This window comes from Colletotrichum jinshuiense, chromosome 3 (genome assembly GCF_051148585.1).
Source record: "Colletotrichum jinshuiense chromosome 3, complete sequence".
Lineage (NCBI taxonomy): Eukaryota > Fungi > Ascomycota > Sordariomycetes > Glomerellales > Glomerellaceae > Colletotrichum > Colletotrichum jinshuiense.
In genome coordinates, this window is record NC_139310.1 from 3726894 (window position 1) to 3740788 (window position 13895).

Consider the following 13895-nt stretch of genomic DNA (forward strand, 5'->3'; position numbering starts at 1 on the left):
ACCAGCGCCCCCCCTCCTCTCCCCTTTTTCACTTGTTCTATTATGCTCGGCATGGGAAACTCCCTCCAGCCTGAGGCAAGGTCGCGTCAGGAACATCAAGCCATGGGGAATTGTGACAGACCTCCAAAGACGCGGGTGCTGGCTAACGGTACGTCGCGCTGCCCGCAATTCGGAACACTGATCCGAATCTACGACCATGGGGTTGTAGGGAGCTGAGCCCAGAGCACGTGGCCCAGAGCTAAGGACCGTTAGCTGCCAGGGGAAAGTCGCAATACATGCTGCAGCCCCTGCGAGGCTCTGCATGGTGGGTTTACTACGATCCTCGGATATGCGCCTTCCTCCAAGGCGGTCTCAAGTGGAAGCACGCGGGAACCTCAACCTGCACTCATCTAGCGCCTAGCGCCTAGCGTCTAGCGATGATCCTAACGGATATATACGTAAGCCCTTACGAGAGAGTCTGGCGTGCTTTGCAGGACGCGGCTATGATAAGGCTCCGCGATCAAGTGTCGTCTGAAGATTCCGTGCCGGCCCGCCGGTGGCCAGTGCGAGGAAGCCACTCAGTTCAGACCGCACAGAGAATAAGCCTGAAGCCCCGAACTTGGTGGCGGCCGATTTCCGGCTATGTGATTCAAGGATGATCTCTGCTGCTTCGTCTGGCATCAAGTCCAACCGCCCACGGAACCGAGGACGACCCACCGGCAGCGATCAAGTGTGTTCGTCAGGGTCGCAGCAGCAGTTTAGTGTAGATCCGAGTCATTGGTTCTTCTTGGTCAATGGGGTCTTCCAACGCAGCTTTGGGCTTCGGGTGATGCACACGCCATGGCACACAAGCACCATCTCCGCCAGGATTTTCCGAGGGGCGGAGATGGGTTATGCCTGATGGCTTGCGGTCTAATTTATCAGCGCAACGGGAGACCCATTTGAGTGGACGCTTTGACGTCTCGGACAAAGTGGAGAGAGAGAGAGAGCAGTGCAACGTGGTTGCTGATGCGGGCTTGCAAAACTCGGATATTGAGATAGCGGAATTGGTCAAATTGGGCAAAAAGTCCCTCAGGTTCGGGGAGTTCGCGGTAAACCCATGGACGAGCAGCTCTTCCGGAAATGGCTGCGGGAGATGAGAGAAACAAAATGTTTACATGCACGTCGGGAAAGGAAATACGTTTCCATCAAATGTTTCAATCCCCTTGCCTGGGACCCGGGGAGCGGGGACGAACTCTTTTGCCGCGTGTGGGCTGCATGAAACGGTCCATTTCTCTGACGGACAGGGTGGTAGACATGGGAGATGACGGCGCAGGGCAGATAGCTATACACACCGCAAAATCCTCTCGACCGTCGCCTCGGGTTCTAGAGCACAGGAGCAGGAGCCTGGCTAATGTGGCAAGTCGATGATAAGACGACGGAAAGAAAAAAGAAACGCGAAATAGGGGTTGCCTGGTTTTGCTCAATGTCGAAGAGGAGCTGGGGACCGCGCCCAAGGATCAGGGGTCGTGGGCCAGGGTCGTGGGGATAATGGCTAGCGGCCTGCACACAAGGAGATTCGGGATGGGGCCGTTTTCCGAGTTGGGAACACAATGTTTCTCGCCTTACCGAGCAGCTGCCAGCATCCAAGGTGGGATTTTAGAAACGATGGGGGATGGCAAGTCTGCGTCTTGTGCCCCCGCCGTTGACTCGTAACGTTAGGTTGTTGATGATTCATGGCGCAGCGACGATTGGTAGAAGAAACGCAGTACTGCTACATGAGGTGATCGCCAAAGAACTGCCCCAGTGGCCACGCATGCCTCACTGGAGCAGCAGGGTCTGGAAACCGGATAGGTAACGGGAGGGACGTTTGACGACGTTTGCTGGAAACGCGGCGAGTTGGTATTAATGCAGGTTCCCCTCGTCTCCCCCGTCTGCGGCAGATGACCCTGGTTGCCTTGGACTGCTGAAACGGGTTTACTGGTAACACGGCTCGGCGCAACGGCCCCTCAAGCGTTTGCCTGGGCTGGCGCCGTCTTGTGAGTGCTGGGCCAAACGTGGCCGACGCCTGTCTCCGTAGGGAAGGTCTGCAAGCTCGTTGGAGTCGGCTGATGGCCGGATTACCGGGATGGGCAGGATGACTCTCCGAACGAGCAAGGTGTTGTTGGCAGACATGCGTCGCCACGATCTACTAGCTCGGGAACGGTTCCAAATCATGGTGGTGGACGGTGCTGCTGTGGCAGGGGAGGTGGTGTCCAAAGTGACCGAATGAGAAAACTAGGAAAGGATTCCTATTCGTGGGATCCGGGCAAAAGGTAGCGATAAGGAATGCGGATGTTTGGGAAATGACTTGGTGCTGTGCTGTGCTCGTGGTTCCAGGAATGTGGATTGGCCTGCGCTTGTGATAAATCGTGGGATATCGATATCGTCGGGTGCTAACATGTCGTGCCCCCCAGGACCAGGAGAAATTATAGCCAAGGCTGTTGTGACGGCGCCAATACGCAGGGTCGTCATCCCTCTCGCCTACCTAATGCACAAAGCACAAAGCTACCTTTGAAAGTCGAGCGGGAGGGTGTCGTGGAAATTGTGCTAGTGCAGGTTCACGGACAATTTCCTGCATGCGTCCTTTCGGGGTATCTTTGGTTCCTGTCCCCGGCATGCCAGCAGTTGGTGTGGGTGGGTGGTGGTGTCGAGAGACGAAGTTCCCCATGCGCTCCCGCCTCGTTCCGTTGGCAGTGCAGTGGGTGCCGCGGCATAATTATGAACGGTCCATGTATGGCGGCAGGCAGCTAGGTATACATACTGGCAAGGCAGGCTGTTGACAGGCTGTTGACAGGCTCTGTGACTCGGGAGGCAGTGCTGATCATGGCCAATGTCTGACATTTGGGGCGGGTGGAATGGGTGTTGGTGGACAATAGCACCGTTTGGGACGTCGATAATGCGAACTCTAAGCAGATCCGGAGGGGGGATAAGCATGTGTACTTAGGTAAGCAGCGGGTTCATGCTCATGCGTCCAAGAGCAAGGTACGAATACGCAATGCACAGAGGGGTACAGGTACTCGGCCCGGTGCTGGTGGAAGGTAAGGCACGGTACAATTGGGAGGCGCCGTGGGCGTGCTGCGCAAACGCCATGGCTGGAATGGAAAGCGCGGTGCACTAGCAACTGTCAGTCACTTTCCGTCTGCGTGCTTGTCTGTCAATTGACAGGGTGATGGCACCTGTGCTTTTTTGGCGTGCCCATGCCCGTGCCTTTCTTCTCTCACCTGCGTTCGCTGCGTAATTAGGTCCCAGAACAGCTCATACTACGTGATGGACGCGAGGTCCAGACCGGTGCTTCTATTCGACAGTGGCAGTGGTATCCTAGCGGTATCCCAGCGGCGGGACATTCTGGATTCAGACAGATTCTGCAAGGGACCACCACCCATGGAACGTACTGTAGAGTGTAGTAGCGTAGAGGGCGCAGCAGGAGCAGGAAGGAAACACGGCGATGGGTGGATGGGTGGATGAATGAATGGATGGATGGATGGATGGATGCGTCGCCTTCGCTCCCCCTTCCCGCCGACTTTTGCAAAGGGACTGACTGACAGACTGTACTTCGTAGTGGGAATCAAAGAGAAAAAAAGGAAAGCGATGAGAATTGCCAGGCACACCCTTGGCGGCCACAACGAGAGGTGCATGCATGTACAGGTACGTACCTCTTAGGTGGAGTGGGCACAACGCCGTCCCCACCTGTCGAGGAGGCACCCTGGCACTGGCAAACACAAAGTGCTAGACCCCTGCAGTATATCTGAAATCCAGTCCAATCCCATCTCCATCCGCGTCCAGCTCCAGCTCCAGCAGCACGCACACTACCAGCAGAGCACCCGGCTCCTTGTTCGCGCAGTATCCGCAAAAGCATCCCGACCTAACTCGACCCCGTCCGAGACTTGCAGGCCTGGCCTGGAAAGTGTTTCTTTCCCTTCCCACTTGGCCCCGTTCCATTCTTCTTCTCCACTGTCCCGGACCTCTCTTGCACGCTTGGCTCTTTTCCTCTGGCCGACTTGTCCCTGCTCTGCTGCGTCCTGCGAGCCCAACCCAACTCGAATCCAGAGTCCGGCAAGGACTGCTTCGTGCCGTTAAGACCAAACCTCATCCTCCTGCTGCGCTCGTCGTCCGGCCCATGGCTGCGCACTCTCGTCAATTCCAACACCATCGTGCTCCGATACAACCGCCTGCTTCGTGCCAGGAGACCTGACACGGCGAGTCCCAGTACGGCGGCAAGACATAGCCCGAACCTGCTGCACCACTCTGTACCCTGCATTCGTACGAGTACCTGGTACACCACGTCGCCCGCGGCCTATCCACCCTTTCCCTCTGGTCATCCACGCCACTGCAAAGGACGGACGAGGACCCAATCTCGCTCCAGAAAGGCTTCCGTACCCTGCCAGCCAGCCTGCCGTCTTTGGTCAATCTCGACATTCACTCAGACCGCCTGGGTCCATTCTTCTGCAAAGTCCCACAGGACCAGCAGAATCTCTCTCCAGACAGACCAGCTCCCTCGCACTCGCTGACACCCGCACTTGCACTGGGTCCGATTCGACTCCCCTTGTCTCCGTCCAACGACACACGCCACGGGGCGAACCGCACTGCACTGCCTTGTCACGCGTTCGTCTAACTGGCCGCTGGCGAATCCTGCAAACCTCCTCGCCTTTCAAACCAGACCCAGTCGAGCCCAACCTCGCCTTTACATCTCGCCAATTGATGACACAAGCCGTCCATTCCGCAACCTCATCATGCCTCCCACCACCGGCGCATCGAAGCGATTCGAGCTACCCAAGCTCGATTTCAAGTTTGGCTCCCTGACAGAGGGAACCAACATCCCCCCGCCGCTCCCCAGCCCCGTCCAGGAGGTCCCCACGCCTCCCCAGACCCCGCGTGCGAGCGAAACCAAGGACACCGAGTCTGCCTCCAAGGAGAAGGTCAATGGCAAGACAAACGGTCATGCGGCAGCAGTTCCCAGCTCGCCTGCCACCACGAATGGTACGAAAGGATTCTCGGATGACACGCCACTCTCACCCGCAGCGTCGAGCAGACAAGGCAGCATCCGCCGTCTCTTCAGCCGGACTTTACTGAACCAAGCATATGCAGAAGGCGAATCCCACTCCAACCACCACCGTCCCATGAGCCGTAGCCAGGGCAGCATCCTCGACGAGAAGAAGTCGAAGCGCAGCAGCGGCTGGTTCAAGAGGTTGAGGTCCAACGAAGCTTCACCGCCCCAGCAAAAACGATCCAGCATCGTCTACGAGCACCCCAACACCAGCGAAACCAGCAGCCATACACAAATCAAGCCCCAATCCCAAGGGCCCCCACCGCCCATGATCCCCGAGCTGAGTGCCCTCGAGGCCAAGGTGGATGTAACGGACGGGGGTAGCCTGGGTGACGACTTGTTCAAGAACATCAAATAATCAATGACCAGGGACGGACGATATTTCGGGTCAGTCCCGAACGATATAAACAGACTCGCCGGTTTTTGGAGTCGGGAACCGGTTTCTTTGTCGGACACGAACCCCGCCTATTTGCGCCGACGAGCGAACGACCGAATCCGAGCGGATGCACCAAGACGATTTCCTAGCGTTTTCCCAAGTTGAGATTCTTTTCGAGCCAGAGCTGGGGATGGAGAAGCAGTGGTGGAAGAGAGCGGAAGTGGCACGAGACGGAGGGCAAGATTGGAAGAAGTTATGCAAGATACCCAGCTCGCACTGCGGGCTCATTCTGACATACGATGTTTACACCCCTTTTTTTTTTATGTGTGTTTCTCTTCATCTCATTGCACTGTCGGAATAAAAAGGCACCATGGACCCAGGATTCTCTTTGCCGTCCGGGCTTGTTGGTCGCACCATTTCTAATATGCTCCTTACCTTCTAATGTACATGTTTGTGTTGGTGGACTCGACGGGGGAGGCCGGCGGGATCCTGGTGGGATCTACGAGACGGTGTCGAATTTCACACTCTGAAGGGAACCGGATCTGATCTGGCATCAGCGCGGGAGGGCCAAAAAAAAAAAATTATACCATCAGCGACATCAGGAGGAGAGGAAAGAGAGAGAAGTTATGCATGTGGGCCCGACGACTGGAGCGTCATTCCATTGGCATTGAGCAGTTATCCCAGTGTTTGACGCCGTTGGCGCCTTTGGCAACCGCAGCTGCAATAGAGTCTACAATTTCACGACTTACAAGTGTTTGCCAGTTGCACATCTCCACTTGCCCGGGTCTACGATGGACAGCGCAATTTGAGCGGGCGAAACATGTTTGATCGCTCTCGGGTACATCGCCCAAACTGACACAGAAGGCTTCTCCCTTTTCCATGCATCAACAGCATCCACGTCAGCTCCACGAAAGACTTGGGTAAGGTCCGCGAACCCCGCGTCATCTGAACCTGGCGCTTTGGCCCCGCGGGACACATCATGTGGCAAGAAACGTGCAGACGCAGGTTTGACTTAGCGCAGAAGCTCAGCACGGCTAGTTGCTGGAGAAGCTTCTGCAGCCAGTTGTGCTAGAACATGACATCCTGCAGCTGGGGGGAGAACCGTTCTAGCCGCCTTCGCATCTGTGCGGGACAGCGCACACTTTAGCATGCTTTGCCAGAGCATCACATTGGGGCCTGGGCCGCGCCGTGCTGGGTTCCGGGAGTGCTAAGAAATGCCCGCCGCCGTGCCTTTGCCGGAGCTTCCAGGTGAGGTGTGTGTGGGAGGAGCTCGAACCAACAGCGGAAACAGCGGGACCGTTCCCGCTTGGCTTCAGGCGACGGCGCTAATTCGCGGCTGATTCGTCGGCCGCCCGCCCGCCTTGGGGGGGGGGACGTCATTGTGAGCTCGCTCGCTCGGCCGGCCGGTTTCCCATTTGCCGAGCTAGTGCCGCAGAGGGCAGTGTGTACAATCGCAACTTTTTCGACAATTGGCAGTGAATCAACGTCGACAAACGTTCGCCTTTTTTAATTTTTCCCCCGCCCAATTTGCCAAACCCCCCCATCCACAACCAACACGATGGCGGCGAGCTTGCGCACCACTATGACGCTCCGGCCCCTGGCCTCTGCAGCGCGGCAGGCTGTGCCCAGACAGGCGCAGTACCTCCCGCGAGTGGCGCGACGATACAAGTCGGGCCCGTACGGCTACACCCAGGCCAAGGCGCTCGTCTTCTCCAAGGAGGGCGAGCCGAGCGATGTCTTGCAGTGAGGAATTGGCCCCGAACCCGCTCCCAAAACCCCAAACGAGCCCCCGGCGCTGACGAGGGAAACCTCTCCACAGGCTGCACACCCACTCCATCTCCCCCTCGATCCCCTCCTCCGCCGTGCTCCTCCGCGCCCTCGCCGCCCCGATCAACCCGGCCGACATCAACACCGTCCAGGGCACCTACGGCTCCAAGCCGCCGTTCACGCAGCTGATCGGCACCCCCGAGCCGGCCGCGATCCCCGGAAACGAGGGCGTGTTCGAGGTCGTCTCGGTCGGGTCCAAGGACTCGGGCCTGCAGCGGGGCGACTGGGTCATCCCCAACGCGAGCTCCTTCGGCACGTGGCGCACGCACGCCGTCGCCGAGGCCAAGGACGTCATGAAGGTCTCCAAGGACGGGCTGACGCCCACGCAGGTCGCGACCGTCAGCGTCAACCCCTGCACGGCGTACCGCATCCTCCGGACCTACGGCCCCGGCGAGATCAGGGCCGGCAGCGACGGCGGCATGAAGGCGCTGGCCCCGGGCAGCGGCGGGTGGTTCATCCAGAACGGGGCCAACAGCGGCGTCGGGCGGGCGGCGGTCCAGCTCGGCAAGCTGTGGGGGCTGAGGAGCATCAACGTCGTGCGGGAGCGCGAGACCGAGGCCGAGACGGAGAAGCTCAAGAGCGAGCTCACGGAGCTGGGGGCCACCGTCGTGGTCACGGAGAAGGAGTTCCTCGCGCGCGAGTGGCGGGACCGGCTCAAGGAGCTCACGCGCGGCGGGCGCGAGGCCGTGGGCCTGGGGCTCAACTGCGTCGGCGGCAAGTCGGCGACGGCCATCGCGCGCAGCCTGGGCGAGAGCGGGACCATGGTGAGCTACGGCGGCATGGCCAAGCAGCCCGTCATGCTCCCGACGGGGCTCCTGATCTTCAAGGACATCAGGTTCGTCGGCTTCTGGCTGAGCAAGTGGAACGAGCGCGACCCCCAGGGCCGCAAGTTCGCCATCGAGGACGTCCTGGGCATGATCCGGGAGGGCCGCTTCAAGGACGTGCCGCTGCAGGAGGTGCCGTGGAGCTGGGAGACCGAGGAGGCCGGCTTGAAGGAGGCCGTCCAGGGGGCTCTGGGCGGGTTCAGGAAGGGCAAGGGCGTGTTTGTGTTCGGAGAGACATGAGCGGTGTAAAACAGTTCGCCAGTGATGCGAGAATGAACTGGGTGTGAGTGTGTATAAGGACAGGGTGTTGTAGGATATGGGATAGAGTTTCCGGTGACTTGTAGACGAGCCGCAATGACAATGTTCGATCATGACCACAACGATGGGAATATATTGGCGTCTGTGTGAGAGGTTACGGGCATCAAATCCTGGAATATACAGGGGGGACCTATGGAAGCTTCCGAGCACCGTTGCATCTGCTTACCGACTGCGTCTCTACGACTGGGACGGAAAGCACTTGCGAGAAATTAATTCACATCACCTTTGGTGTTTTTGGGGCTAACTCGGTCTGCAGGACACGCCGTGGGTATTACTGCTATGCTACCGCCACTTTGGAGTTCCATTAGTCTTCCCTCAGACAGCACCACACCGTAACCTACGAAACCGGCGTCCGCTTACCTAGCAGCACAGTCACAACCACTCCTCCTAAAACAGTTGCCGCCTCGTCATTCCGACAGAGGCTCGACATCACTCCCGGCCTCGGTCGAACTGGCATCGCTACCCTGCGGATAAGAAGACTCGGGAGTTGTATGGTACTCCTCCGGCTCCGACTCAAACTCCGGCTCGTAGCCCTCGCCCCGGCTGCCCTGAGAGCTCATGCTCTCACTCTCCATAGCTTGGTAATGCCACTCCGGAGCGGCGAGCTCATGGCTCAGGCCATCGACACTGTGCTCGTCCTCGTCCTCGTCGTTGTCCTCCTCGAATTCACTATCGTCGTACTCGCTACTATTCTCACCCGCCTCGTCGTCTCTCTCTGACCAATCACTCTCAACTTCGGATTTCTCGGCCTCGTCACCGGCGAGGTTGCCATCGTCACTCGATGCGTAACCGCCTCCGCGATCAGAGCCCGAGTCCGACGACCCTCGAAACCCGCGGTGCAGCCCGTGCTCCTCAACCTGCTCCCACTCCCGGTCCAGCTGCGCGCTCATCGCGATCGCCCCGGCCATGGCGACCGGATCGGCTCTGTTAAACCTCACGATCGCGTCCAGCTCCGCGCCCGGCCCGCCCAGCTTGCCCACGAACCGCCGGTACCAGCGCCGCCGGCCGGTCTCCCGGAACTGGCAGTCCACGGACACGTTGGAGTCCTCGTCGACCCTGAAGATGGGCCAGACGCGGTCGACCGTGTTGGTGCGGCCCCACGTGATGTACCGCACCGGGGTGGGCGGGTCGCGTCTCAGGGCGTCGAGAACCCAGCTCCTGGGCCGCCGGCTGAAGGCCTCCCCGGTCGTCTCGTCGGCATCGGGTGGGGCGCAGTAGTACATCCTCGCGTCCAAGAGGACCGCCTCCTCGAGTTCGCGGATACGATCGGGGGGGAGCGTGTCGTCGACGCGAGCCACGACGGTGCCGGCGTCCACGTCGATTCTTTGCATCGTGTACTCCCAGCCCAGCTCCAGGAACTGGCGGAAGTTGCGCTGGGTGCCGTTGGCGCGGTTGGACGCCTCCAGGAGGGTTTGGACGATTCGTTCGTAGTCCCATTTGTTGTCGGCGGGGCCAAAGGCCTCGCTGTAGTTGGCGACCCGCACGAAGTAGTCGTCCCAGATCGTCCGGGGCTGAGGGGGGGACCCCATCCTGGCGACCACGTTCCGGAGCCACTCGCAGTGCCCCAGTCGTTCTCTGTAGTAGCACTCGAAGATGTGCTCGAGGGGCACCTCGAGGAACGCGCAGTCCGTGAGGTGGTGGCCGCCCTCGCGGCGACCTGGGCAGTTCTGGCACTTGCCGGCGAAGACCTCCCGGGACGACCATTGTCGAGCCCAAGGCCGTTCGGGCAGATAGCGCCCGAGCAGGTTGCCCGTGTTGGCGTGCTGGAGCCGGACGAGGAATTTGCGGTAATTCTCGGCTTCGTGGACGTTGTCGTAGAGACACAAAGATGACAAGTGGATATGCTGCATCTCCTCATAGCTGTCAAAGTCGCACGGGGCTGAGCGGCATGCCTGAGCGCGGCGGTGTAAGCCAATGGCTCGTTCAGTGAACTGGGGGTTGTTGTTCATTCGGGCGATGGCTTCCAGGGTCCCCATAGCGTGGACCAGAAACGAGTTGCGAGACTCGATGCTGGGGATGGCGTGAGCTTCCATTATGGTTTTTTGTTGGTAGAGATGTCTGTGAACCGTGTAAGTTACTCGGTTGCGTCTAGGCTGTAGTACTGGTTTGGACAAGTGAGAGTTGCAACCCCCCTGAGATTGGACGTCAACCAGGCGTCAAGGATACCAAAGCAGAAGTGGTTTGGCTGATGATTTCAAGTGAAGTCTGAATCGAGAGACAGATCGGACACTAGAATATAGCATCCAGTCCAGGTGGCGGAGATGCCTCTGGGTCTTCGGAGAAAGCTGCTGAAATGCGTCCTGATGCATCTGCAACAAACAACTCGGCAACGAGGTGGAGGATGGCAGCAGCAGAGATACAGTGACATCTTGATCACCATGGTAGCTGGGCCTGGAAATTCTAGGCGATGACCTGCTTAAATTAAATGCAGAAAAATGTTGTAAATAACCGCTATTGTTTTCGTGGTCCCGTCTGATGTTGGACGCTGGTTTCCATGATACCTCGAAACTCTATCTAACGTAAGCCTAACTCCGTACCGCGACGCCAATTCAACCCGCACAACACCTTTCAGTTCCGGAAAGCCTGCACCAACTCGTGTAGTTTATCGATGACAACAGGCGCAATGGCGCTGAGGGTGTCTTCAATGACCCTTTCGAAAAACAGCATCGACTCCTCCTCGCTAAGCTCAAGGTGGAACCTCTCCCTGACCTTCAGTACAGCCTTGTCAGGCTCAAGCCGAATGTCGGGGATGTTCGCGTCAACCATGAGACTGAACAAGTTGAGGATCAGGTTGGACGACTTGCGCAAAGCAGTGTATGCTAAGAAGCAGTACTGCTTGAACTGTCTGAAGTGCTCCGAGTTCACGCCACCCATACAGTCTACCATCTCCTTGGAGAGCTTCATTACCGGCGCAAATGGTTTAGGGTCTCGTCCCAGAATGAAGCCGAAGTCCGCGTGAAAGAAATGTCCGTCTGGCGCAAGGAGAAGGTTGTCCAGATGTCTGTCGCCAACGCCTAGGATATACGTGATCACGCAGTATCCTGCACAAGACTTGATGTATGTTTCTAGTGTGTCTTGCCGCAAACCCAGAGGTTGCCGGTCATCCGGGTTGTTAGACTTCAAGTAGGTCAATGCTGGATTATTTTTGTATTTCGAGGCAATGCTCTGGAAGCTGACGGAGGGGACGAATTGGGAGGCGCCGGCCGTTGTGCTTGTGGCCAGGATCTTGTAAGGAGACAGCTTCAAATCCAAGTTCTCCTTCTGCAGCAGTTGGTCCATGAGAGTAATAATTTGGATAACCAACTGATCCTGGCGCAGGTCGTCACCGGTCTTGAAGATGATGGGGTACTTCTTGCCCGTTGTGGTCTTGAAGGTAACCTTGATAGGGCACAGAGACGATTTGAAGACCGTCGTTTCGTCAGGAACAACACCGATTACCTCCATAGTAGGGTCAAGCGGCAGAGGCAGTGGCGGATCGATTGTCAAGATCTCATTCTTTGGATCCGCCAAGAAGTGTTTGACACGGTCAGTCTTCTTCGCAATGGATTCGTGTGATGTTTTGACCTCTCCAGAGATCTTGGACAGGATTGCAACCAGCTCGGCTTGTCTCAAGAGAATCTTCCTTGATTCGACGCCATCTGGGCGCTTCACCAATTCTGTCATAAAGTCGTAGGCGACCTTCCGGTAGATATTTCTGTTGTCCAGCCCTTGCTCTGGGCTGTGATCATCGCATTCAACCATCAGGTACCAATGGAAGTAGTTGCCGAGAAGGAAGTTCCCGGCTGCGCGGGATATCAAAAATTGTGCCAAGGAGGAATCTTGGATGGCCTCTTGTGAGGCATCTGCCGAGATGTGCTCGTACTTGAGCGCTTGCACCAGTTGCAGCAGGTAAAGTAGCAGCTCGTGATCGTCCGCCTTACGCAGTCTCTCCACAGCATAAGCTCTAACCGCCTGATTGTCAAATGTAGGGCCGAGCAACTCCAAAGCATCGTCGACGTCGATCTCTGTCCATCGTCCTAGGACTTGCACTGCCTGCTTGGCTTCGCTTTGGTCTTGCCAGTTGACCGATTTGACAAACTTCGTAACGGCCCGTTTGTCCCGGGTGATGTGGTAGCGGAACTTCCAGATCAAATCCTTTTCCTCGGGAGACAAGGTGTGAGTGGGCGAATACGACATGATGAGATTCAGCTCATCCCGAACCTTGGCATTCGGTTTGAGGTCCTTGTCTAGAACGCCATGACGATGCTGGCTTCTTACGAGCCTCCTGTGTTTGCTTTCGGCCGGGTTGTCGCGAGCACCCACCTCGGGGTCGTACACTCTCATCAACCGGCTGCCCGGCCCGCCAACCGAGTCACCAAGTGCGTTGATGCCAGGACCAAACTGTACTTCAGGGGGCGGCTTCAGCATAATGTTGGACTGGGACGCGGACACATGCTGGAGTGCCGAAATTGGCGGAGGGTCATACTCCAAGTCGGCGAAAACAACGGGAAAATCGAATCGCGGCAACTCAACGTTGAGTTGGAATTTGGAAAAGCCCGGGTGGGTCTCAGTATCGATGGTGTTCTTCTCGCCGTCCGTGTTTTCCTCCCCTTCAGTCGGCGTGTCCCCATTCGCTGTTCTTTGACGTTGCATAGTCTTTAGCGAAGCCTTTGCTGACTGTAATCCTCGTTTCTCAAATCCTCTGAAAACGAGCTGATCAAGCCAGTCGACCCTCGGGATCTCGCCCATCTCGTGCTTCTTGAATAGCTTTTCCATACGCTCCAGCTCCTCGGCATCTTTGTCAACCGGCGGTGCCGGGCCCTTCCTAGATCCATCTCTCTTCTTTCGGGGCACCGCAGGTGTTGTCGTGTTGTCATTACCGTCGGCGTTCTTATGTCTATGTACCATGCATTTCTGTCGGCCCTTCTGCACCTGGTTGTCTCGGTCGAACAGCGGCAGTGTCGTGCCTCCGAAGGGAATCGCATGGCCCCTTGCTTGTTTTCCTCCAGCAGGCGATGAGTCCCACAGTGTGATTGCTAGGCAAGAGTTCAACGGGAGGGTTTTGTAGTTGATCGGGAGCGTAAGCCATTCGTTCCATCTGTTTAAGCCGTACGTCAGTGACACCCCAGCGCGTAGCCCAATGGAACACACACCTCCTCTCATTGCGAAATGATTTGTAGGCCGTCTGCACCGGCACCGTCAGTGGTTTCGAGCCGGCCCACACTTGGACAGTGACGTAGAGGTCAGAGTGCGAACTAGAAGGTCAGCGGGAGCGGCGAGCTGCGGCGTAAGCGTCAAGTACCTTATGTTGGAGCCGACATTCCGAAGTTCGGCCTTTTCCAAGAGCGTGGAATGCAGGAATGGGGTTTCATCACCCTCTAGATTAATGCTGTCGCAGAAACATCAGTCGCGCGCTTTGAAGATTGGACACTGCGGATGACGGGATGCATACATGCGGATGCTCACTGGGTAGTCCAGCGACTCGGAGCTTGCGAACGAGAACGGCTCCATCTTGATAACAGGAGCC

The 13895-nt window shown here is 57.5% G+C and overlaps 4 protein-coding genes across 4 annotated transcripts; 2 read left to right on the plus strand and 2 right to left on the minus strand.

The window, feature by feature from the left end:
- Positions 1-4730: 4730 nt before the first annotated feature.
- On the plus strand, positions 4731-5402 carry EsH8_III_001017 (uncharacterized protein; the record flags this gene model as incomplete). Its single annotated transcript, XM_083262742.1, has 2 exons — positions 4731-4977; positions 5086-5402. The coding sequence occupies 2 exons, from the start codon at positions 4731-4733 to the stop codon at positions 5400-5402; spliced, it is 564 nt and encodes a 187-aa protein (XP_083123229.1).
- A 1576-nt stretch (positions 5403-6978) lies between these two features.
- On the plus strand, positions 6979-8311 carry EsH8_III_001018 (MDR family NADPH-dependent oxidoreductase; the record flags this gene model as incomplete). Its single annotated transcript, XM_083262743.1, has 2 exons — positions 6979-7163; positions 7240-8311. 2 exons carry the CDS (start codon positions 6979-6981, stop codon positions 8309-8311), a joined length of 1257 nt encoding a protein of 418 aa, XP_083123230.1.
- Positions 8312-8796: 485 nt separating this feature from the next.
- Positions 8797-10422, minus strand: EsH8_III_001019 (uncharacterized protein; the record flags this gene model as incomplete). The annotated part of the gene is made up of 1 exon (XM_083262744.1): positions 8797-10422. One exon carries the CDS (start codon positions 10420-10422, stop codon positions 8797-8799), a length of 1626 nt encoding a protein of 541 aa, XP_083123231.1.
- Positions 10423-10957: 535 nt separating this feature from the next.
- On the minus strand, positions 10958-13879 carry EsH8_III_001020 (phosphatidylinositol 3-kinase VPS34; the record flags this gene model as incomplete). The annotated part of the gene is made up of 4 exons (XM_083262745.1): positions 10958-13466; positions 13522-13623; positions 13671-13757; positions 13821-13879. 4 exons carry the CDS (start codon positions 13877-13879, stop codon positions 10958-10960), a joined length of 2757 nt encoding a protein of 918 aa, XP_083123232.1.
- Positions 13880-13895: the final 16 nt, after the last annotated feature.